Genomic DNA, 23,662 nt, shown 5'->3' with positions numbered 1-23,662 from the left:
ATAAGGTCTTGAAGAAAACAAATCCAAATGAAATGTTAGAGGGCTAGTGCTACAAAAACAATGCAGGTTAGAAAAACCTATTTCATCCTTTCTTTGTAGCATGCTTGCTATCCTATAATCCTACCCCTCCCGTTTCAAGGCAGCTGTCTTTTTCATTAATGGGTATGCACACTAAGAAGCAAAAGTGAAGTAAGAATCATTTGAACCGATTCCTTTCACACTAATTCTGCTTTACATCTTTTGGAATGTGAGAGAAGCAGGAAAAGGACAATGTTAACAGTGCTGACACTTCCAATCCACCTTACATCCAAGTGCAGCATATCAAGAGTTATTTCACTCAGCAAGCTTAGTACTGACCAATATTTAATATAACAACAAGCATTGTGCAACTTCCCCAAGGTGATTAGGCAATTTATAAAGCCAATTTACAAAGGCCTATCCAAGAGAAAAGCTATAACATTTTGTGCCTTCACTTGTTTAAGAAATTGTCTAATTTCAGACCCGTCTCCACCGAAGCTTTTCAGGATTCTAAGCCCCAGGTCAAAAGAAAAGGTCAAATCTTCTGCATCTACAGAGGAAAATAGCCACAGTACATTAACTACTCACCCATTTCATTTTTAAGAGAGGCCAGCCCTTAGCTCTTCTCCAATGAGTTTACATATGGGGCCAATTTCAAGGCAAGACAAGGTTACTTTGCAACTGCTAGCCCACTTTGAATGACTGAACCCCCCACCCTTTGCTTTTAAATTAAGCCATGTGGTAATACATATTCATTAACGACAGGAATCACAACACATTTTAAAGATTTAGATGATGTTCATGCAGATAAGAGAGAGGTAAAAATACACATTATGCATATATATATTTAAAAAAAAAAATCTGTATTCAAATACAGCATTGCGCTAATTTTCAGAACCTACTCAGATTTGAATGCTCTTTGGGCAAAATACAATACAGCACAGGTAATCAACCAGTAAGTAAAAGAGGTGTTTGCGTAACCAAAGAGCCCTAACCTAGAATAATCCATAGAACCTAAACAAGCATTTTGATATACTTTATTCTGAAAGAATGCATCATTTCTAAGCTGCGTTTGTTACATGCCCTGTGTGCAAGTTACAAGGAGACAAAAAAGAAAAACTGTTTCCATGTAGAAAGAATTCATTTGTATTTACCTATCTTTAAAGCCAAGTTTTAAGAACAGCTGCATAGAATAGTTCTTCCAAGATCTACACATTTCTGGCCCGTCACACATTACAGGGTGTTTTCTACAAGAAGGTACAGGCCAATGTATTTGCTCCATGCCTGCCTGCTTGCCTCCTACTCCATCTCCCCCTTCCATTCGCTAATAAAACAGGTCACAATTTTCAAACAGCCCTCCAATACTGGTAGCCTTACAAAATCATCCCTATCCCCTTTTTTGGAACGGGAGAAGAGGAAGAGGAATGGAAGGCAGTACATAGTCTCCTGTCCCTGCCCAGTCCAACCCTCCTCAGCAGTATTACATTTATAGAAGACCCTGAAATACATTGTTGCCTGACAATATAGCAAAAGTTGAATCCCTTGATGCTTGGAGCTGCCCCTCTGCAATTAAAGCGCCATGAGAGAATTAAAAAAACCAGAAAAGAAAACCAAAAACCCAACAAGAACAACAACAGAACTCTGGAAGCCAAAAGTGAATTGGGATAATAAATAACAGATCACACCATGAGAAATTTTTTGCTTTTTTGAAGGCTGGTCAAGAGGTAGGATAGAAAGGTTCTTTTTGGCCTCTGAACAATTAAAAATACTTCACTCAGCTGGTCCTTCAGGCCGTCTAGGAGCACTCTGTATACCCCATGCCTGATGCCTACACATACAATGCTACAGTTTTCACAGCTCTAATTGTACATGTTAAAAATCAAGTCAACTTACTCTAGTTGAGTAAAATTTACTAACAGTAAACAGCAAGACTGAATTGTTTTCTACATACAACTGCATCTTTTACAGTTTCTTAAAAACAAGGGCAGGTGACTTTGTATTCAAAGACTACCAAAATGTATATCTGATATTCACATGCAAAAACAAATTTTTTTAATTCTTATGCATAAATCATGTCCAAGGACTCTGCATCCTACCTTTAAATAAGGAAACATACAAAGTTTGCTCACTTTTGTGCAAAATATTAATTTGCTAAAATATTTTACATGATAATCAAATACATGTAAATGTAGAAATTGACAGATAAAAAAAACAAGCTGGTTCATAGGAATTTGTCACATTTTAGTAATATTCATAACAGGATTTTGCATTTCCCAGTACACATCACAAAGTTTCACTGAAGATAAAAATCCTTTAGAACAAACCCAACAGGGATTTCTCTAGGCACCTTCTCACGTAGAACACAAATGTGATATAGTTAGAACCATCTGAGTGTTTTGCACAAAATTCTATACCGATCGTCACATTTTCCCATTTAATGATAATTTAAGTAACTGTCATAAGGCAAAGACAACTGTTTGAAAAATGTCTAGATACAAAAACAATGTAAACTAATAATTTATATCTGAAAACCCTGGTATAACAAAAGTGGAGTGATGGACACTTTTTACAATAGGCTATTTTTAAAACAAGTTTGTGCAAAGGCTGAAGATGGCAAAGAACCTTCAGGCTCCACACAGTTTTGGCTTTTTTGTACAACTGCTTATAATACATTTTAAATCATTAGGAATGCAAACTAAAACTGCACGCTACTTCACTTCAGAGGAAAACAAGCTTGACATTGTGCAATTTTCTGCCCCAATTTAAAAGTGGCAGTAATCCCTGCATTTGTTGTGTTTCAAACAAGGATCTTAAGAAACACATATCAAAGGAGGAAAAGAAGGCAAAAGTTGGCAGACATCCAGCATCTAGTTTTTCCTGTGTTTTTTTTAAACAATGTGGATGACAGTTTCATGATTCAAAATTATTTTTTAAAATAAATACACTGTATCTGACATTTGCACTGACTTGATCTGATAAATCTTTAAGTAAACAAAGGCTTTAGGACACTCCTTGCAGCCTCAAGCCACTGGTGTTCGGTTCCAGAGTCCTTTGCTTTCTCACTGCGTTTCAAAACCTGCCATACGATATCCAGTTTGATTAGTTAGCACACTTCCATTCTGCCCTTGAGGTGGTTGAACTCCATAATTTGCACCCACCCATGCTGCAGAAGACTGCGGCTGGCTGTTGGGGGGAAAACAGACAGTTGATGTCATTTCATGGTAGATAGAAGATGCATACAAAAAACCCTAGAACTAACACTATGATCTTAGCCAGTAACAACAGCACCTTGTAAACTGAACCCAAGTACCTAAACTAGTGGTTCTCAATGCGTTTAGAATCAAGGCACCCTTCATTAGACTCTACAGACCCCTCTGAAAATGCTAGCTCTTAGTTTTTTTCTTTTCTTTTTTTTGGAACCTTGAAAAATAGAGCAATTGTTCTCTGTTACAAACACTCAAGTGCACTACATGGGCTTTAAAGCGAGTTTTTCATGTCCAGTTTCTACCATCTCAGAGTATGAACACATAGACATACAAATCTTTCACCTACCAGTGACAAGTAACAGCACCCCTTTGAAAGAACCATTTACCTAATTAGGTAAGCGATTTCACTAGACAGTTTTACATTAGTTTTCACTAAATAAAACTGGCATTAATACCCCCATTCTGTTAAAAGATACCTCTGGCATTTTTGCAGAAATAATAAATGTTCTCTATCTTGGGAACAGTTCAACTCTGGTAATTTATTCCATCTAAAAATGTCCCTTTATTTTTAAATAAGTAGTGGGCTTGACCATCTTACCAAGGTAGAAGTCCCTTGGACAACAATGGTTTTCCAGAATGCTTTATCGTGTTCCTGTTAAAGCATGATCACTCTCGATTATTTACTTATGGCAATGGCTCTCAACCTTGCTAGACTCAAGACATCCTTTGCTAAAATCAAGACATTCCTTGTTAGGCTCAAAGCATCTCTTGGAAAACACCCACTCTTTGTTTTTACTCAAGTTTTGGACTACAGAAAAATGACCGAGCAAGTCTTCTGGTGCAAAGAACTCAGTAAGACCACAACAGGTCAGAATGTTTTTAACCCTAATGTTCCTATTTTAAATATTTGGGTTTATACTGTCAATCATGTTTGCACACCCCACAGCACCTCCATAAACATCTCGAGGGTCTAGTCCCCCTGGATGCTTGGCACCCTGGTTGAGTGACTTAAGGCATGAAGACTAGATAGGAAGTGTACTCACTTAAAGCCCTGCTGATTCCAGGCCTGTCCATACATTCCATATGCAGGGACTTGCCAGCCATTAGGCATGTACTGACCGATTTGTTGTGCATTTCCATACCACTGGCCCCACTGCCCGTAAGCAGGTGGATATCCAATTTGATTCTGCAAATAATGTTACAGTCTTGAAGTTCATGTGCTAAACACTGTCCTAAGAAAACAGTTTCTTCATCAACAAATCATCCAGCTAGTCTTAAAAAAACCCCCAAACCCTCCAAATCCCCCTGTATCCCTCCACATAAACAATGCTGGTAATGTTGTTCACCACAGTGTTTACTTTTCTGAGTGCTCTGAAAAAAAAAAAGAGCAAAGCTGAAGCCATTAGCTGCATGAAACAGAACATGTGGGAAAGTTTTAATGCTTCCAAATGTTTCACACCACTGAACTTCCCATACACTTTAAAAAATTATCAGATATGTTAAAGGGCAGATATCTACAGTGAAAGAAAGAGTTGAATATGAGAAGTTATGTTGCTACAGCAGCCTAAAATCCAGAACCCACCACTCCAAAAATCAACATGCAGAAAGAATCGTATGACACACATCTGTTAAGAATTAATTTAAAAATGACAATCACCATTTTAGAAATTAAGAGGGGAAAGTTTCCTGACCTGCTGGATTGGATTGATCATATCTGGAGTTTCCTTGCCCCAGTAGCACTTCACAACATGCCCTTCTATAGTAGTCCCATTAACAGAAACAATTGCATGTGCAGCACTTTCATGAGAATTGAACCTGTTGAAATAAAGAAGTTAGATCAAGATAAATATATCTCCCAGTAAAAAAGAGACACTTCCCAACCAAAAATCATTTAAGTAGATCTATTAAGTAAGACAGACCCAACATTTTAGCTTTGTTAAAAAGTTAGTCTGTTTTTCTTTTAATTTTTTCTTCTTCATTTGTTTAGTTTCTCTTATAATCCTTCCAAGTCTACTCAAATACTGCAGTATTATCACAGATTCAGAATTCACAAAGCCAAACCTGAGCAGCTTGTTTTGCACACACATAATGAGTGGCAACTGTTTTACAGCCCAAGCAAACCTGAAGTTTTTAAGTTACATTTTTTATTATCTAGCTTTAGGACAGTAGAAGAAAACAGGAACACTATAAGGTGTGCTTCAGGACTTCAAAAAATTCTATTCAAATTCAACCCCAAGGAGTTTACAAAAAAGGAAATTCAATACGAGATTGTTAATTTGGATCAAGAGAAAATTATCAAAAATGAATAAAACCAGCCACACAGACATGAAGCTTAGTGCAATATCAGGCCAACAAAACATACTTCTGCCAGCACAGTTAGGCCTGTCAGATGCATGCAGAGGTGCTGTCCCTGACACAGACAGCTCTGCTGGCTGAGGACCCCAGAAGCAGACCCAGGCAAAAAGTGCTTCTCCTGGAAAAGCCTGTTTCACTAGTAAGGCTAGTCATAGTTTCACTATGCTGGCATGAAATGCAGTCTTGCCAGTATAGATGCATCAACGCAAGGATCTTTTCACCCAGACAACCTAACAGTACAGCACACAGCCTTCTAAAGTACACACAGGTTTTATTCATCTAGGCTACTGCTATCAGAAACATTCAGGTTATTTGTCACCACTGCTTTGGACAAGTCAACCAACTATGTTACAACTTCAAGCGAAAAACAACCAACCAACCTACCGTACAAATGAGTACCCTTTATCTGGGAAGACTCGAATTTCCATTATCTGCCCAAATGGAGAAAAGGTCTGGCGCATCAGCTGTTCTACAAGGTACAAAAGGAAAATAGAGTCCAAATTAGGAAACACAGTGGTTATTCAGAGACACTTCTTTGGAGATGATCAACAGTGAGAAAACACCATACCTGTTAGTCCTGATGTGACACCACCACAATATACAGTGCAGTTGCTTGGGCTGGACTGATTTACAACATCATCGTAAGACAGCTGTTTGGTGTTGGCTGAAAGACAGTTTCAAAATAAACACTTTTTACCTTTAAAGACTCGAGAGATTTTTACCTAGGCAAGTTACATCATCTGAAGAGGTTCACAAATACAAGGATTCACAGGATTTTTGGGGCAGTGACTACAGAGACCAGTCCATTTTCTCCTGTACATTTTAAATTTTACCCTATTTGAGCAATCACTAAAACCAGAATAAAGAAACAAGAGGGTATGGGGAAAAAAAGTAAAGACATAAATACAAAATACACAATGACTTCAAAATTTAATTCCTAACACTGAATGGAAGAATTGTAGACATGTGAAGTGTTAAGAGTGGCATTCTTTTAACCTAAGCCCATAAAACCAGGTTTAGACACCTAAAGCAATTATTCTATTCTACCAGGTGAGATTTGAACAGTTTCCTGCCGTATCTGCACCAACCCCCACCGAAACGCTGCCAATGCATAAGAATGAGGAACTGAAATCAAACCCTACTTTTTTGATCCAAGCTGACTGGAAAGACCACAAATTAAGGGCTAAAAAGCAACTGAGGATTTTTTAAATATTAAAGGTTAACAACAGGATTATAGACATTTGTTTAAAGTATTATTTTTTTTTAAATTATTTCTTCAAGCAAAAGTTTGTCTGACATGCATACACAAGATAGAAGGCTAGTATCTTCAGAACTATGAGGTCATATTTCTACTTTAATTTGGATAGAGGGCCAAGATGAAAAGAAATCAAGTAACCTACACTCATATGTACTCTTTGGAGCTGGAGGTTTTCGTGTTGCCCAGTTGGTTCTGATTTGTCTTCCACCAAGCCACTGTCCACCCATCTGCTGAATAGCATTTTCTGCATCCTAGCCGTAAGGAAGAAAGTGAATTAATCATTTGGAGTAACAGTATTGTTACAGCAGTGGCAAAACACCCTAGAAACCAAGACACTGCCAAATTACCACAAACAAGAACGTAAGAACCCTGCAGGATTAATAAAGTTATCAGACAAATTGAGAATTACCCAAGGGAGGGTTATATACATCTGCTTTGTAAGCCTGCTCTATGTAGTTTATAGGAAGCTCTCTTTCAAATGACATTTCACTAACTTACCCTCAGCCCTGCACAGAAGTCATCCCTCAGACCTAATATTTTAACCTGAGTTAGCCTAACCCCCTCCCCTTTTTTTTTTTAAAATTCTCCCCCCTTCAAAACAGAGAGACCATGTAACCGCTTGCCCTACACTCATCCCACCCTTGAGATGTTCTTCTTTTCAAAGGAGAATGGAGATTTGGAGACAGCCAATGTTGTAAGCACCCTGACTTAAGCAAGCAGTATGCTGGAATCCTTGTTACATATGGATTCCATGTTTAGTCAAACTAGTAAATGGAAGTGAAAAAAAAAAAGAACTAACATTTACTAATGTTCATTCCGTGACAAAGATAATTAACAAGTATGGCAATCCTGCATAAATGTCCCCTCTACGTAACAGGCAAGCTTCTTTGAGTAGATGTGATATCTTTTATTAGATCAATAGAGTAGTTGGAAAAAAAGTTCTTAACAAGCTTTCGGGCACAGTCACCCTTCTTCAGGCATAGGGATTCTCTGCTGTTCTGAGACTCCAAGACATGAGAGAAGATAAAAGTGGCAGGATGTCAGGAAGAATGGAAATAGGTAGAAATTAGGAAGACAAAAAGTAAAGCAGAGAGGGGAGGGGGAGAGAGCAAGGGGGAAAAAAAAAAAGGATAAAGGGAGATATAGCAGTGATAGAATACAAGGTAGAAAAGAGGCTGTCAGTGAAAAAGAAAATAGTTGGAGATCAGGAAAACAGGAATGAGGGAAGCTCAAAGTGTGAGAGAATGTAGTGAAAATATAAATAGGTAGAAGCAAAAAGGTAAAGCAGGGGAGGGAGGGGGAAGCAGCCAAAGGGAAACACTACAGAGGTAATAATACAGGGTAAGAAAGAGGCTCTCAGCTGTCCTAGAGGTTAGTTCAACAAAAGTGTAAGTGTTTAAAGACATCATTCTCCCACAACAAATATTTTAGCCAAGAATAATTTGGATTTAAAGTATAAAAGTTGTAGAAAAACAGCACAACTTAAAAGCTGTGGAGAGTAGCAAGTATTCTAGCCGTTGTTTCTCAAAGCACATATTCTGCATTTTTATACCACTTCTCCAGAGTTTTAAAAACGTTGGATATGCTTACACAGAACCTCACAGTATTCCGTATTTTATAAGATGGCAAGCTGCAGCAAAAACGATTAAAAAAAATCAAAACCATTTACTAACTTTTCTTCAAATTATCTGGTATCATTTCAGACACCTTAGTTCTACAATACTGTCACTTACCCATTTATTGAAGAAAGAAACAAAGCCATATCCTTTGGATTTTCCTGTTGCCATATCTTTCACCACTCGTGCATCTCTAAAAAGCAGAAGCAATGGCCAGTTTAGAATGTTTTAAAAAATATACAACAATAAAATGAAAATTTAAGTCACACACACAGCACATTTTCATCTTTCGCCTTCTATTTAAGTGAACACTTTAATTCGCCAGCAACATTCAAAGCAATTTTCTCCTTTTCTAAACAGAACTTAACTAATATCTTGTTATGTAGTAGCAAAATTAAACTTAATTTTGTAAACATGCAAATCAATAGCTTCTCTAATTAATGTAAATGTTACAAAAGTTGGTTCCCAGTTCAAAGTGCGTTTACATACTGTTAAGACACTAAGCATGGTCAAAGCAGCTATTCAAATGAATCACTAAAGCCACAAAGCTGACTAACATTAGCTGAATGGCTCTCTTTAACCACGCAGTTTTAAACTTGCTATTTGCCAACACATTCTACCTATTCATTAAAAATATAAAAGAGAAAAAATGAAAAAATAGGAATTAAAAGGCATACGTCGCCTGTTAACTGAATTCTTTAATTTTCTCAGGTCAATTCGTTACCCCCTTTTTGGACTGTGGGCAGCTGTAAATTTTGAAAAATCAACATTTTCAGAAATGGTTGCATTATTGAAGAAAATAAAACACTAAAAACATATACGTTTTAAACTATATACTAATATAACTTTAAACTGCATTTGTAAACAGCAATCATACAAGATTGATTGAAAACTACAAAAGATAAAGAGCAAAAATGTATAAAAGTAAATAAGAAAACTACAACGTTTGTCCACTGTGAACTGTAGCTTGTAGTTAGCCATGGCAATTCTGTCCATTCTTCAGAGACACTCTGCAAAATAACCAGAGCCCTATTATTTGAGATTGAGTGAAAAAATAAGAGAGACCCAGCTACAATAGCTAAACCCCACTTGTAGAATGTCTAATTAAATTGTGTTTCTCAGGCGATTTGTGTACAAGTTAGCCAAGTATCAAGATGTTAACCCACATGTGTTACCTTACCCTGCCCTCCCTACCCCCACACACAGAGGCACTTTTGATAAAACAAGACAAATCAAAACAGTCAGGAAGTCATGCAATGTAGCTTCAAAGCTTCATAAAATGAGATGGTTCAGATCAACTCGTGTAAAATGTGCAACACACTTAGCAGGGCAGAAAAGAGGATATAAGGCTTTTATGAGACGAGTTTTTTCCCCTTGGAAATACAATAATTACAATCTATATTAAAATCCTAATACTTTCCCACACGTCCACAGGCTTTGTAGATCACTGAAAGGCCAAAGTAAAAGACCACTTCCAGACACTACAAAAAGAAAAAGTAGCTTAGCCCTTTTGAAACAACAAGAATTATACTGCTTATTCTTTTTTCCATCAAGAACGCCTGAATATGGGTAATATGTTACAAATTGCCTGAGAACAGACATCTGTATAATTTTATTAGATCAGTTTCTCTGAACAGCCTAAAAGGGGGGGAAAAAAAACTAGTCTATACTTACCCTCAACTGAAAACTTAGAAAATAAGACTTGAGAACAAGTGAAAACATGCATATACCAAGTTTAAATGGGAGACCGCAATTAAAATGTATGTATGTGTGCATAAAAAAAGATAGAAAAAAGTTACCAAAAATACTTATACGCTGATCATGCATTAGTTCACCTTGAATTTTATAAGGAAGACATTTAATCAAAAACAATCAAGATATCAAAATAAAAAAGCAAACAAACAAACAAAACCACACCAATACCCACCACATTTCCAGAAAATAGCTGTTAACCAAGATGAGTTACATTTAAGACTTGAAATCTCCCTTTTTCTTTCTGTAAACAGCATGGATATCTTCAAATTGAACTTAGTAACTATAAAGTTCCATCCTCCTGCAACTAACCCCTTCCTATATGAGAGCAACAACCGACAAAAGCCCCAAAAGCTAGGATTTTAAATCAGTTATAGTCATTGGATAAAACAATATTCCATTGTGTTTTCTGACAAATTAGCCCCAGCCAAGACAATCTGTAGAAGTTCTGCAGCCATGACAATTCAGCCAGTTAGTCTTACAACTGTGCTCTGAATACCCCACAGAGGAAAGCTATAAGAGTCACTCACACGAAGTATTTTAAAGATGACTGAAGAAAAACCTTAGAATCTGGATAAAAATGCTCTATCACTACATTGCGATTCAAAACTATCCAGAAACTTCCTGGAACACAAAGAAAAGCCCAGAAATCCTGCATGCTTTAAGAGCTCTTACAAAGTTTCAGTTCCAGTTCAGGACAGCCAAACTCTTTTCTTAAGGCTGCACTTTAAAACAATAATCAGAACCGCCCTATTCATACCATGGTCATCCACAAATTATTGAAGGGTCTGCTAGTTTATAAAAAACGTCTTTCAGAGTTTCAGGGAAATTTTTCCCACATTTCATTCTTCTGCCTGTGGATCTATTTTAGAAGTGACCAGACCCCCTCAGCTATCCATGAGTGCACATGTTCAGCCACATAGAGCAACACACCTAAGAAACAGGCAGGCTGTATTTATAGCATTACACTAACTAAAACTATGTGATCTGCACAAAGGTAGCATTCTCTGACACAAGGATCTCCAGATCTTTTTTCCTTAATTCCCATAACAGGAAATCTAGCAGGTGTCAAATCTAAGGCAGTGTTTCTCAACCTTTTTGGACTGAAGGGACCCCTCACTGGGCTGGAGGTACTCCCCCATACCTTATTTGAACAAAGTGGCATCCTATTTCAAAAACAAATGTATATATTAGAGTGTTTACCTTCTTACGCAGGGGCTGGGCAGCCAGGGTAGGGGGATCATCTAGACAGGGACAACCCTGAGTATGGCTTTTCGGCTTAGCCTATCCGCTTATCTCCTCCCACCTTGTGGCACCCTTCAAAGGATCTGGTGGCACCCCAAGGGTGACTCACAGTCCTGGCTGAGAATCACCAGTCTAATACAGCAGATTTTGTGAGAAGAGAGTTATTCTGATTAAATGTTTCAAAGTACTCTGCTTATTATCACAAAGCATCAGGCCCAGTATAATTAGCATCACAGGGAATCAAAAAGTTGTTTAAAGTTAGGAACAAAAAACTCTTCAACTCTGAAAAAACAGACAAAAATTCAAGCTTTACAGCAAACACTGAATGTGGCAACTGTACAACACTGCAGTAGAGAGCTGCAACTTCTATTATCAATCACCCATGACTTCACACAGGCTATTCTCCTTGTTGCCTCAGGTCACCTGTATCATCCACCCAAGAGATCCCATCTTTTAGACTCTATGCTCCTTTGTTATAGAGAATTTTCTGACAAAAGTCCAGTACAATGAAGCCTAACCTCATTATGGTTTTTGCATTGCCACAAGGTGGGTATAAAGCCCCCAGCCAATAAAATTATTTAAGTAGAAATATAACTGACTACTTACTTAAGTAAACAGAACACTTGTTTAACACATCTAGACTATCAACCCCAAAACGCAGTCTGACAGGAGTTCAATATGCTGATAGAATTAGATTCCTATTAAGCTACTACTAGGAATCATTACACATCTGATTGTCAGTGGTGAATAAAACGTATAACCCATGGTTACAAGCAAAAAGCTTCCAGTATGAAATTCTGAGTTAGACAGGAATTTCTGCAACGTGAACCAAAAAAGAAGGTAAATACATCATTTTTCTAATGAAGCAGATCAAAGTGCCAGTAGATGAGCCTATTTATGCACCTCTGCTTCCTCCTCAACTAAAGTCTCTTTAGGAACGAAAGATTAAATGTATACTCCAGCGTTGCAGGGATTTTAAAAACTGAATGAACGTTTACTTACTGAAACACAAGCTCGTCTCCAGTTAAGAGGCATGTTTATTTGATCTGCCCTATGCAATTACTTACGATATTCTCCCAAATGGCGCAAAAGCTGCTTTTATATCTTCAGTTGTAATTTCTGGACTGAGGTCTCCAACAAAGACATGGAAATGGTCTTATTGGGAAAAAGAAAAAATGTGATTTACACATTTGAAGACTATTCCCGGTGACAGTAGCAGCATAGCAATTTCACATTATATCAGCTTCCATATATTGAGAGAGACATAAAAACTGGCATCCTTTTTGTCTAAAATACTTTGAAAAATCCTTATCACTGTTTTTAATACAGCCATCACTTGGTGACCTTACAGCAACAGTCTTAAGGATACTGCTGTGATGACACAAGTCTTTAATTTGACTTTGGTATTTTTACAGTTGTGTTCATAACCAGTCACCATTTTGCTATAAACACATGTAAATGTTTACTTCATAGAAAAAGTTTACTTCAAAATCTTAGTATTGCCATGCTAATGTTAAAATTAAATGTTATATACAGCTCATTAATTAGGCAAAACTTTACCAATTGAAATGTCTAGTGGCTTTGTGAGCAAAGTAGAAAAAATTTGCTCCAAGCAGGACAGCTATTAAACCTAGCTACAACGTTTGGCTTAAATCATATTTTGTGAAGAACAATCAAAGAAATACCTTGCATTGCAACAGTTTGATGTTAAAGAATATGACAGTTTTCTCAAAAGCCAACAGTTTTGGTTGCCCAGCCATTACACCATGTGAATCCATGTGAATTCAATGTATGTGAATCCATGTGCAAGTGAACTAAGACTGAAGGCAACAGAACGGAAACAGTAATCCCTTCAGTTTGTGTCAGAGCGATTATAAAGAGCACTGGAGAGAAATAAAAATCCCTTATCTAAGGAGTTTTTGCATTTTTTTAAACATTTTTTCATAGAGCACTTTTAAATACTACACAGACTCATTTGTATAAAAGCAGACAGGAAACATAAACCTACTGCAACAGTAGCTCAGTAAAACCCAACAATTTAAAAGTAGTTTAAGGCTGACTAAGTAGAGAAGCAACACACTGGGTTGCCATGAAGAGGGATGAAAGGAAGAAACGAACAAACCCAATTTCAAGAGCCATTTAGTTACTCTTGTATGGAGCAGCACAGACAGCAGCCTTGAAGAAAGCTAATAATCTTGCCCTTACATTGAAAGAAAACTCTAGAAGTCATGACAGATGGGGTCAAATGGATAAGGAGGCAGCACCAGAGTGAAACAGTGGCTACTAGATCACATTCTGATGCAATAATAGGACAGGAGAGGGAGGCCTTACCAAAACTAAAAAAACAGAACATAAAACCCATATATAGCTTTGGGTGATTAGTGGAAACCCTTGAGAGATTTCATTTTATGTTTAAGAAGATACAATTACCTTGTGAACGCTGTGTGTTGACAACGGTACTACCTGATGACAAAGATTAGATTTGTTCTTAAGTTTATTAACACAAACACATTAAATAATATCTTAGGATAACGATCAAAACATTACTGCAAACATTAGTATGGTGCTTATGGCTTATACTTAAAAACTATTTGTGCAAACATAGCAAGAACTCAAAGCATAAGGGACACTTACTGCTGGTATCTTTCTTCTGGCTGCTGGGGGTTGTTGCCCAGTTCACTTTGACCTCCTGCAAATATTATTTGCTAATGTTACAATAAGTATATTACAACCAAATTCAAAGATTATTAGCATTTATTTCTTATACTGCAGGGGCACAAGATAAATCAGTCTGTGATAAAAAAAATAGCTGAGAAGTTCCAGTTTCTTAGACTATTATGTTCTCTGTCAAGATATATTACACCATTCCACAGCAAACGTAACTTTTTTTTTTTTTGAGTAATCTTACTCTGCTAGCCTCTTACTCTCAAGGTGAGCAAAAGTAAGATGTTTATTATGACATTTTTGACTCTCTGTTCCCTCCCATTTATGAACCCCAGCTTCCCTCTCAATTGGAACTGCACAACAGAAGTGGGATACCTCTGAGGGCTGTTGACATACTAGAAGGGGAAGTGGGCAGGGATAAGATTCTTTCCCCAGGACAGGATTTAAGCACACTGGAGTAGTTGCAGGTGAAAGATGAAAGAGAGAGTGCAGAGGGAACAGCAACAAGGGGAAAGATTTTTGTAGTGGTGGGATGAGAGAGTGATTACTCTCACATGCAGCTCTACTCAACTCTTCCCACAGCTAGCATTCAGCTTTACCACCAGAATGGGGTGGACGGAAGACTTGCATTAAGTTCTAATGTTACATAACTAACAAAACACAACAAAGTGTTTAACTTGTGATGCAGTTCTGGTTCAGTCTAAAGAGATATTTCATGCACATCATTTGATACATCAAAACACATACTTCCACCACAACTCACCCTTTAAACATGATAGCTTACCTTACCCATTATCTTCCGTCCATTCATAGCTGCTAGCGCTGAAGCTGCATGTCGATGCTCATAAAATTCCACAAAACAGTATGGATCATTTCCAGCCGTCTGTTTGAAAAGCAGGTTATTAAAACCCTTTCAGATTTCACTAACTGTATTTGGCATCTGCTTCTACATCTGAAAGACTTAGTAATTGAGATGAAATGTACAGAAAAAAAAAACTTCTCAAAGCCATTTGGTTTCTTTTGTTTTTTAAGTAACTTCCCGCTGAAGTAAAACAAACAAACAAACGTTTGCAGCTAGACTGCTCTGCCCCTAAAAACATCCTACCCATCATTATACAGTAACAAAAATGAAGTTGAAATTTGCTTTAACAGGCCATTATGCTTCCCAGGACCCTCCTTTATAATCAAGCTGGTTTTCTAGGAAGATTATGAAAAGTTAAACTTGGGGGAATGTTTTAGAAGGCTGTTATGTTACAAGAAGGCAAACAGCTAGACAAAAAAGAGACGCTTACATCCATGATCATTTTGCAGTTTTTGCACGGTCCAATCTGACTGAACAGCTGGAGGATCAGGGCTTCTGTCACATCTCTTGACAAGTTCCCTACGTATCTAATAGAATAAAGAGAAGTTTAGCTATTTAAGTGTCCCTTCTATTTACCCCTTCAGCATAATTAAACATGATAACAGAGAACTTTTGCTAGTTTGGTACATACAAAAGAAATGGTTTGAACAAAGCACAAATCCTCAGGCACCTCAATTCTGTCTTAAATTATAGGAATGATCTGTCTCCATATATATTACTGAACTATTGTAGTGTCTGCAGTCAACTGAGTTTGAAACCCTGTTCCAAAATACATGGCACCAGCATACAGCAAAAGAAAGCCTCTGACTTACAGAGCCTATACCATAAGCAAAGTGGGGGAATAAAGAAGAATGATAATCATTCATTAATAAACCGACCCTAAAACTGATTAGCATCTCTTCTCAAGTATTTGAAGATTTTATTTAATTAAAGTATCATTTTTATTATTTACAAATTCCAATTACTGGGATACAAAATGTAGTTCCTCCCCCAAAAAACCAAACAAAACCCTGACCCCTGAGGAAATCAAAAGTGAATGAATAGTGCAACCCTCCACTAAACACATGGAAAGGCAAGGAAAGGAGAAGTATCAGATAAAAAACGCAAATGCAAACAAAAAAACCACTAGGCCAGTTAAACAGGGAACCCTGAAGTCCTGGTCCCTCAGCCCCCTTCTCAGATCACTAAGCAAAACTTTTTAACATAGTAACTCCCCATCTCCTCCTAATGGCAACTTAGCCTGCCAAAGCAGAAATGCAAGACATTTCAAATGACTGTGTTTTAAACCAGGACAGAAACTTAAATCAGCAAAGGGAAATGAAGGTCTGTAAACAAAGGGCATTTCCTACTGCATCCCATATGCCAATACTGCATTATTTTTATATTTTTAGACCCTAATTTTAGTTTATAGTTGACCGAAGTGCAGGAAATGGGCAATTTCCAAAAATACCACTTGAACCAACCAGTGAAACCCATACTGGTTAGATTCTTATGCAAAATGTTTTACAGTAGTTGTTCAGTTATGCAGACCTTGCTGGCTGTCTTAATTTGGTGTTATATGCCAGATGATTGTAAATAGCATGTGATGGTGAAAAATTCAGAGGTCTGTTAACTCTCTTCTGACAAGAGTCATGATTTCTTAATGGTCGTAACATGTGCTTCAAAGCAGAAACCTCACAGGGTTGAAGCTACCAGGCTGTGCTGAGGGACAGCCTAAAGCTCCTCTTCACCTCTGTCAGCATCTAATGCCTTTTGAACAGTGCTTCCATGGCATTTTTGCAACCTCAGCAATAGAAAAAAAGGAGGTCAAGCCACAAGGAAGGTCAAAAGAAAATTCCTGAGTCTGAAAAGTGTACAGAAAATACAGATTTCTCTAACAGCACTTTTCCTGTGTGGCAGATGACATTACAAAATAAACTAAATTAAATCCTGTCAGTACAAATAGTGATTTTCTTGTTTATACCTGTGCTTGCTAGCATAGCACATGAGCTCCAAACAGGTCATGGACCTGTACCTACTTTGGAAATTGCTTAGGTAGTAATTGCATTATGGTTTGGAAAAAAAATGCAATAAATCTGAACTATAAAGCGAGAGCTCCTTACCATGCTTCTCATAAACAAAGAATGACTAGACAAGAAATGGGTGAATTATGCATGCTGGCTAAAGCAATCACACAAATACCCTCTTTTGTTACTCCATAGAAGTCCATGCCTAAAGACCTGATCCATTATGAAAAAATAATACTGTACTCTATATTTAGTGATATTCCTGTAGAAACTTTCATCACAATCAGAATCTGCTTTGCCAAGGCAACATTGTCCCTGTGGCTTAGCAATATTTTTCAAATAAGGCAGCCAGGTGATTAAGTGAAGTTAAGATGAATAACTACTTTTTGATGTTTGATAACCAAGTTAAGCAGCACCCCTTAGTCTATGTCCATCACATACACTGATAATAGCTAGCCTCTTATTTAAAACTTGGCTTTGAATAGGATGGCGTATCAAGTAATTCAAGCCACTTAAGCAGTTCAACCTTCATGTGGTTTTCTTCATTAACAGTTGGCTTGTAAGTCAAAGTTGCCTAAAAAGCCAAAAATCTACAAAACTGACTTCCGCCTGGATGGCAGCTCTTCAGCTGGATAGTTACACTTGAATCCCTGCCTAAGACTGTATGTTGTTAGATAACTGCTTGGCAGCCATACAAAACTTTACATTAGTGCACATGGCAAAAATGCATCCCTGCAGGATTAATAACTGTAACATGCATAATCACGCTACCTGTTTTCCTAAGCCTTAGTGTCAGTGAGGTTAAAAAAACAAAAAAGTTAACATCTCCTTTCTCTACGCACAGACTTGAGAATGTCTTTGTAGATGTGCAGAAAGTCTGAATAGGCATACAAACAGCATAACACGCACAAGAAAAGCCAATGCTTTCCTAGTGGGCAAGGATAGCTGCTGCAAAACCTTAAGGTAGGATGTTTAAAACGTGCACGTATGGTCAGAAAAATGAAGACAAGTATAGTAACAAACAAATATTTCATTCCCTTATTTCTCATCATGGTCTTCTTGAGTAGTTAATAACTTTTCCTCTCTGCCCAACTTACTGACTGAAGCATGACATGCAAAGTCTGGACTGATACCAAGCATGTCTAGAATATTAAAACTTTTTTCTCAAAGAGTTAACAAGAAACAGGTATGAAAGGTGTTCAGCATTCCAACAGGTAGCAGCTGGCCCAAGTTAATGGAAATGGTGCTTTAAAGAAGCCTATAGATAGCTTGAAAGCAGATCTATACATCAGACAACTATTTCATATACCTTAACCCAGCTAGTTTTAAAATAACGTTTGCTCTGTTTTCAAATGTTTAAAAAAATGTGCGCTATGACAAGCTATTTAGAAGACACTATAGGAAAGATGGCTCGCCACAGCAACCACTTCAGACTAACTGAATGTGAACAGCTGTTCTATTTTAATGCCAGGTACTTATATTCTGAGAAGTAGCACAGGACTAATATTTTGAATCCATAACATTCTAAATATATTCTCTGATATGTTACTGGGAAAGCTTAATGGAAGGGAAGGCACAATTATCAAGCCAATCATTTGGAAGATAGATGGTAGATTATATTATTCTGACTATTCAGCAGTACCAATTTAAAAAAAAAGAAAAAAGACAGACTTAATGCCAGCCTGTTAAATGCATCTGTGCTGAATGCAATGCAAACAATAGCATTCCAAAGCAGATAGGGGCATGAGTGGCGCATGTGATGCCTTGGAGGAAAGAAGTTAATGACAGCTTGCGTGAAACAACCAGAACTGGACAATTGGTGAAATAAGATACTCTATTGCAGGGATGTCAAACACATAATCTGTCTTTGGGGGCTCCAGGCAGTCCCAGAAATTCAGGGGTGGAGCCTGCTGTAGAAATCAGAGTTACAAGGCCCCACTGGGGATGCCCATCGGCAGGGGGGAAGCAAGGCTGTGCACAGTGCTACTTGCCCCACCAAGGGGAAAATAATCCCATGCACCGGTACAGGCTGTGGACTGATTGGCTGGGCAGCAGCTCTGCAGAAAAGGCCATGAAGTGACAGTGAACAATAAACTGAATATGAGCCAGCAATGTGCCCTTGTTGCCAAGAAGGCTAATGGCAAACTGGGCAGCATCGGTACAAATGTTGGCAGCATGTCAAGGGAAGTGATAATTCCCCTCTCTTCAGCACTGGTGAGGCCACATCTGGAGGACTGTGTTCAGTTTTGCCCCCCACTACAGAAAGGATGTGGACAAATCGGAGAGTCCAGCACAGGGCAACAAAAATGGTGAGGGGACTGGGGGACATGGCTTATGAGGAGAGGATTAGGGAACTGGGCTTATCTATCTGGAGAAGAGAAGACAGAGGGGATTTAACAGCAGCCTTCCCCTACCTGCAGGGAGGTTCCAAAGAGGACAGAGCTGGACTGTTCTCAGTGGTGGCAGATGACAGAACAAGCAGCAGTGGCCTCAAGCTCCAGCAAGGGACGTACAGGTTAAATATTAGGAAGAATTTTCTCACTGGGAGGATAGTAAAACACTGAAACAGGTTACCTAGGGAAGTGGTGGAATCTCCATCCTTGGAGGTTTAAGACCTGGCTAGACAAAACCTTGGCTGGGATGATCTAGTTGGGACTGGTCCTACTTTGAGCATGGGTTGGACTAGATCAGTGGTTCTCAACCTTCTTTGTACTAGGACTCATTTGTAAACGCTGATGGCTAGTCCTGATCCGGTGACCCTCACTCCTGACCTGCTGCTGCCCACCCCCAGGCCCCCAGTGTAAGGGATAGGGCAGGTATATGTGGAACATGGGTAGCCCAAGCAGTACCTTGTAGGCTGGAACTCTGCCAGCCTGTAAGGGAAAAGCCACCATTTCCCATATTTTTCTCAGAGAATCCATTTTTAAATTTTGTTTGTAACCCTTTAATATGTTCTTATGATCCACAGCATGATAAATGCTGGACTAGATGACCTCCTGAGGTCCCTTCCAACCCCAATTTTCTGATTCACTACCACCATTTGCCCCACCAGTATTCACTATGCTACTGCTATTTGCACCCCCTACTTATCCTCCTACCTACTGTTCACTCCATTGCCACTGCTCACCCAGATACTGCCAGGAACCCAATGGTATGGATCCAACCCAGGGGACTCCATCAATTTGACACCCCTGCTCTATGGACTAACGCTGAAATAACTTATGTAGACTTAAATCCATGAAATCAGACAAATATGTAGGCATGAACTTGAGTGTTACAACTGAATGAACAGTGGAACCTAAAATGGGTCTAAAACATGCTACATGCCTATGAACTGCAAACAGTAGCTATGGCAGAGAGAGAACACCAAGCTTCACTGGGGGGAACCTCACACTTTCAAACTGGCCACCACCACCTGCAGCCTAAAGCCTCCTTAACCTTAGTGACCTGGGAAGGACAAGACAGTTGCAACCCCCTTCCTCTCCCAGAACAAAAATACCCATTTCATTGGCACTACGCATGTTTGAGGGAGCGTAAATTAATTTTATTTGCTATAGCTCAACTGCTTGACTATGCTAATGATGGATGTTTGTCTCATCCATTTCTATGCTCTACCACGTCTACTGGTTTTATTCACATGTAAATTGAAGTGCAAAAGAACAATTAAAAACACATTAAAAAATAAACAAGGGTCCAGTCTTGCATTTCTTGTGTGCCATATCCAAGTCAGAAATAAATGCGTCCACCAAATGCAAGACTAGGCATTAACACGTCACTGACCATCAGGTAGACTGGCTAACATTGAGACAGGAAGACTAACTGCATGGGAATGTAAGGAACTTCCATCTTCCCTAAATGGTATGCCTCTTTGTACTTAATCTGATGCTCATTAAGAGAAGCTACCTAGTACAAGGATGGCTGCACACAAAAAAACCCACACCTCATTTTTATCAGTGTGTAGATCTCTGAATAGCATTGTAGAACAACAGAACATGAACCCTATCTGATCTTTCTGAGGAAAATATTTTTTATATTTTAAATAAAGCAACAGCTATACAGGCAATCTGTCCTAGCAGATTTCAAGAACATTGGCTGTACTGTAATTAATTTGTATGTTCACATTTAGAAAACTGTGGTTGTTATATGGATTTGTGTGGGAAAAAATCACCCCCAAAAGTGAGAATTATATGAGCTATCGCTATGGGAAGAAGGTGTTTTAAGCTAACCTATGACCTCCAGAAAGAGCTTAAAGAACAAGATAAAATTAAGAAGCTGGAAAAAAGACCCTGGTGTCCTATCACACTGTTCCAAGACCATATGATTGAAAATTAGGATGCAACCCATCCCTAGAAAGAATTTTTAGTAAAACTATTACTTTACTATATAGTAAGACTCTTTGAGTGAGTTTCAGACTCTCATGCTGGAAAGTGTGTTGCAGCAAAAATGAGAGGAGTAAATTTGTTTAATACTGCAGATTAAATTAAATTTCAATGACCATTTTCTAGATGACCTAATTGTAATGACATTCTTGAAATGGATTCATGGCAATAACATTCTCAGTCTTTTCTGTAAAAGCAATTTTTGCAGTTTGGAAACACACCTGAGTTTTCTCCCTCCCTCCAACAGGCCATATGTATTTAAAAGAGCAAGCTATTCATTCTTCAAAGCAGAAGTCGTCTACTCAGAATAAGTAAAGAGAGCATTAATCAAGACTCCAGAGAAGAAACTCACCACTATGGGAAAAATGAAAGGTATACCAGTGAAAAATTAAAACATGCATATGTGGGGTGGGATTGAGAAGCTCTGACCCATTTGCTTCCAGATGTTCCAAGCAGTTGAAATCAATTAATCAGAAAGTTCATTACTTTTACAATATTATCTAAAAGATAATATTCTATTTTTATAGTCAGAGTACTTATCATGTAGGCAAACTTGGACCAAAAGATTTGGCACAGGTCACACTAATCTCATTTTGCTGTGTAGTGATTATTTATTGCGCCCATGGGATACGTGCAAAGCATCATCTAAGGGCAACTGCAGAAATTCTGCCCTCACCTTGAGGAATAGTCTCCCTCAGCTATATTAACGCTAAGGGCAAGATGTGATAAATAGCAGCAGCTTACACGAGAGTCCAAGTTAGTAGAAAATAGTGAAATCATGAAGTGTAAGCAGCAGAAATGACTTTAGATAAAGTCTGTCAGAAGAAGGAAGAAACCTAAATAGAAGATTAACACTGCCAATTCTTCCATGACTTTCACATGGAGTCAGCTAAACAAACAACTGCTAACTAGAATGATAAAGCAGCAGGATTTTCAGTGCAGTGCAATGAGCACTAACCCAATGAGAAAGGTCTGGTCATTACAGCTATCCTTGATTCCAGCTCATTTCAAAAGAATGTTATTCCATGACCATGGTGAATAACTCGGGATCTATGCAGGTGGATCCCAGCTGGACATTTCTGAAACAGCTGGGCTGGCAGTTTTCATTCAACGTGACCCATTTCAAAGCCTATCGCATACACATGCATATATACACACAAACAGGCACCCACACGGACACATGAGCAACACAGGCATGCACATACACACACACAGGTATATAAGCACACACACAAGAGGCTCTGAAATACCGAGTTCTTGAAACTTGTCTGTGCAAGTGTATATACAGTACTGGGGACTCAATTAATTACACCGTCTTTTAGGGAAAGGCTCTGAAACCCACTGTGTGGTATTGGGCTACCTACACAGGCCTTCAGTCTGGGCTCAGGCTCACACTGAGACACTCCATTTACAGGACCTTTTTTGCAGGTTTCCAGGGCAAACTAACATGGCCACAGCTGCAGGCAAGGCCACCCAGGGAGCCCGAGGAGCAGCCTGCAGAGAACCAAACCCTCCTGGAAGAGAGGAGGCAAGATCAAGTGATGCCTAGAGGGAGAAAAGGAGAGGAAGAAACAGGGAGGCCCCTGTATGCTGCCCTCCAGCTCCCCGCAAGGATCCAAAGCCTCTCCCCTCTGCTAGAGGCTTTGCAGTGTCTCAGGCCTCTTTGCAATACCCTGCAAGGAGGTAAGCCAGACTCCCCTGCAGCAGCAGGGAGCTCTGCCAGGCTGCCTGCCCCTCTTTGTGCATGGCAGGGTGCAGGGCAGAGCCCCCCCCTCGGAAGGCAATGGATAGGGCTGGGGCAGGAAGCAGGGCTGGACGGAACCAAAGCAGGTGTGGGGGGGGGATGGGGCCATGCTGCGCCCCCCTGCCACGGGAATGAGGAGCCGGGAACCCCGCGGGGCCGTACGGAACGCGACGGCCCACGGGCGCCTGAGGGGGGACCGAGGAGCAGCAGCCAAACCCCGCCCGGGGGGTGGGGGAACCCGGCCCGGCCCCTTCCCACTCACAGGGTCTTGGGCATTTCATCCTCCATGGCTCCGCCGCAGCCCCCACCACCCACCCCGGGTCTTCTCGCCGCGGCCCCGCCGCGCCCGCCTGGCGGACAATGAGCCCGAAACGCGGCTCAAGATGGCGGCGGCGGCGGGCGAAAAGGCCCGGCGGCCGGAGGAAGGGAACCAAGCGCATGCGCGTGGAGCTCTCCACCCCGCCCCCGAGGGCGCATGCGCACTAACTCTCTTGCTGTGCGCATGCGCCAAAGTTAGGGCCTAATCCCCGCCGCCATCGTCTGACGCATGCGCAATG

The 23,662-nt window shown here is 39.4% G+C and overlaps 1 protein-coding gene across 2 annotated transcripts; it reads right to left on the bottom strand.

Annotated features, from left to right (window-relative positions):
- Positions 1 to 1,039: 1,039 nt before the first annotated feature.
- Positions 1,040 to 23,472, bottom strand: TIA1 (TIA1 cytotoxic granule associated RNA binding protein). Of its 2 annotated transcripts, XM_019545968.1 has the most exons (13): positions 23,368 to 23,471; positions 15,407 to 15,503; positions 14,899 to 14,997; positions 14,085 to 14,139; positions 13,881 to 13,913; positions 12,518 to 12,605; positions 8,571 to 8,646; positions 6,980 to 7,088; positions 6,148 to 6,243; positions 5,964 to 6,048; positions 4,916 to 5,039; positions 4,268 to 4,410; positions 1,040 to 3,201 (listed from the first exon to the last, which is right to left on the bottom strand). In XM_019545968.1, the coding sequence occupies exons 1-13, from the start codon at positions 23,391 to 23,393 to the stop codon at positions 3,078 to 3,080; spliced, it is 1,155 nt and encodes a 384-aa protein (XP_019401513.1). In that variant the 5' UTR covers positions 23,394 to 23,471; the 3' UTR covers positions 1,040 to 3,077. The 2 variants fall into 2 exon arrangements, with proteins under 2 accessions (XP_019401513.1, XP_019401514.1); XM_019545969.1 differs by lacking the exon at positions 13,881 to 13,913 and having other exon boundaries at positions 23,368 to 23,472.
- Between the last annotated feature and the right edge of the window lie 190 nt (positions 23,473 to 23,662).

This window comes from Crocodylus porosus, unplaced genomic scaffold (genome assembly GCF_001723895.1).
Source record: "Crocodylus porosus isolate Cpor-Errol unplaced genomic scaffold, CroPor_comp1, whole genome shotgun sequence".
Lineage (NCBI taxonomy): Eukaryota > Metazoa > Chordata > Crocodylia > Crocodylidae > Crocodylus > Crocodylus porosus.
The sequence above is the reverse complement of the archived record's forward strand: the minus strand, read 5'-3'. Positions and strand labels throughout refer to the sequence as shown.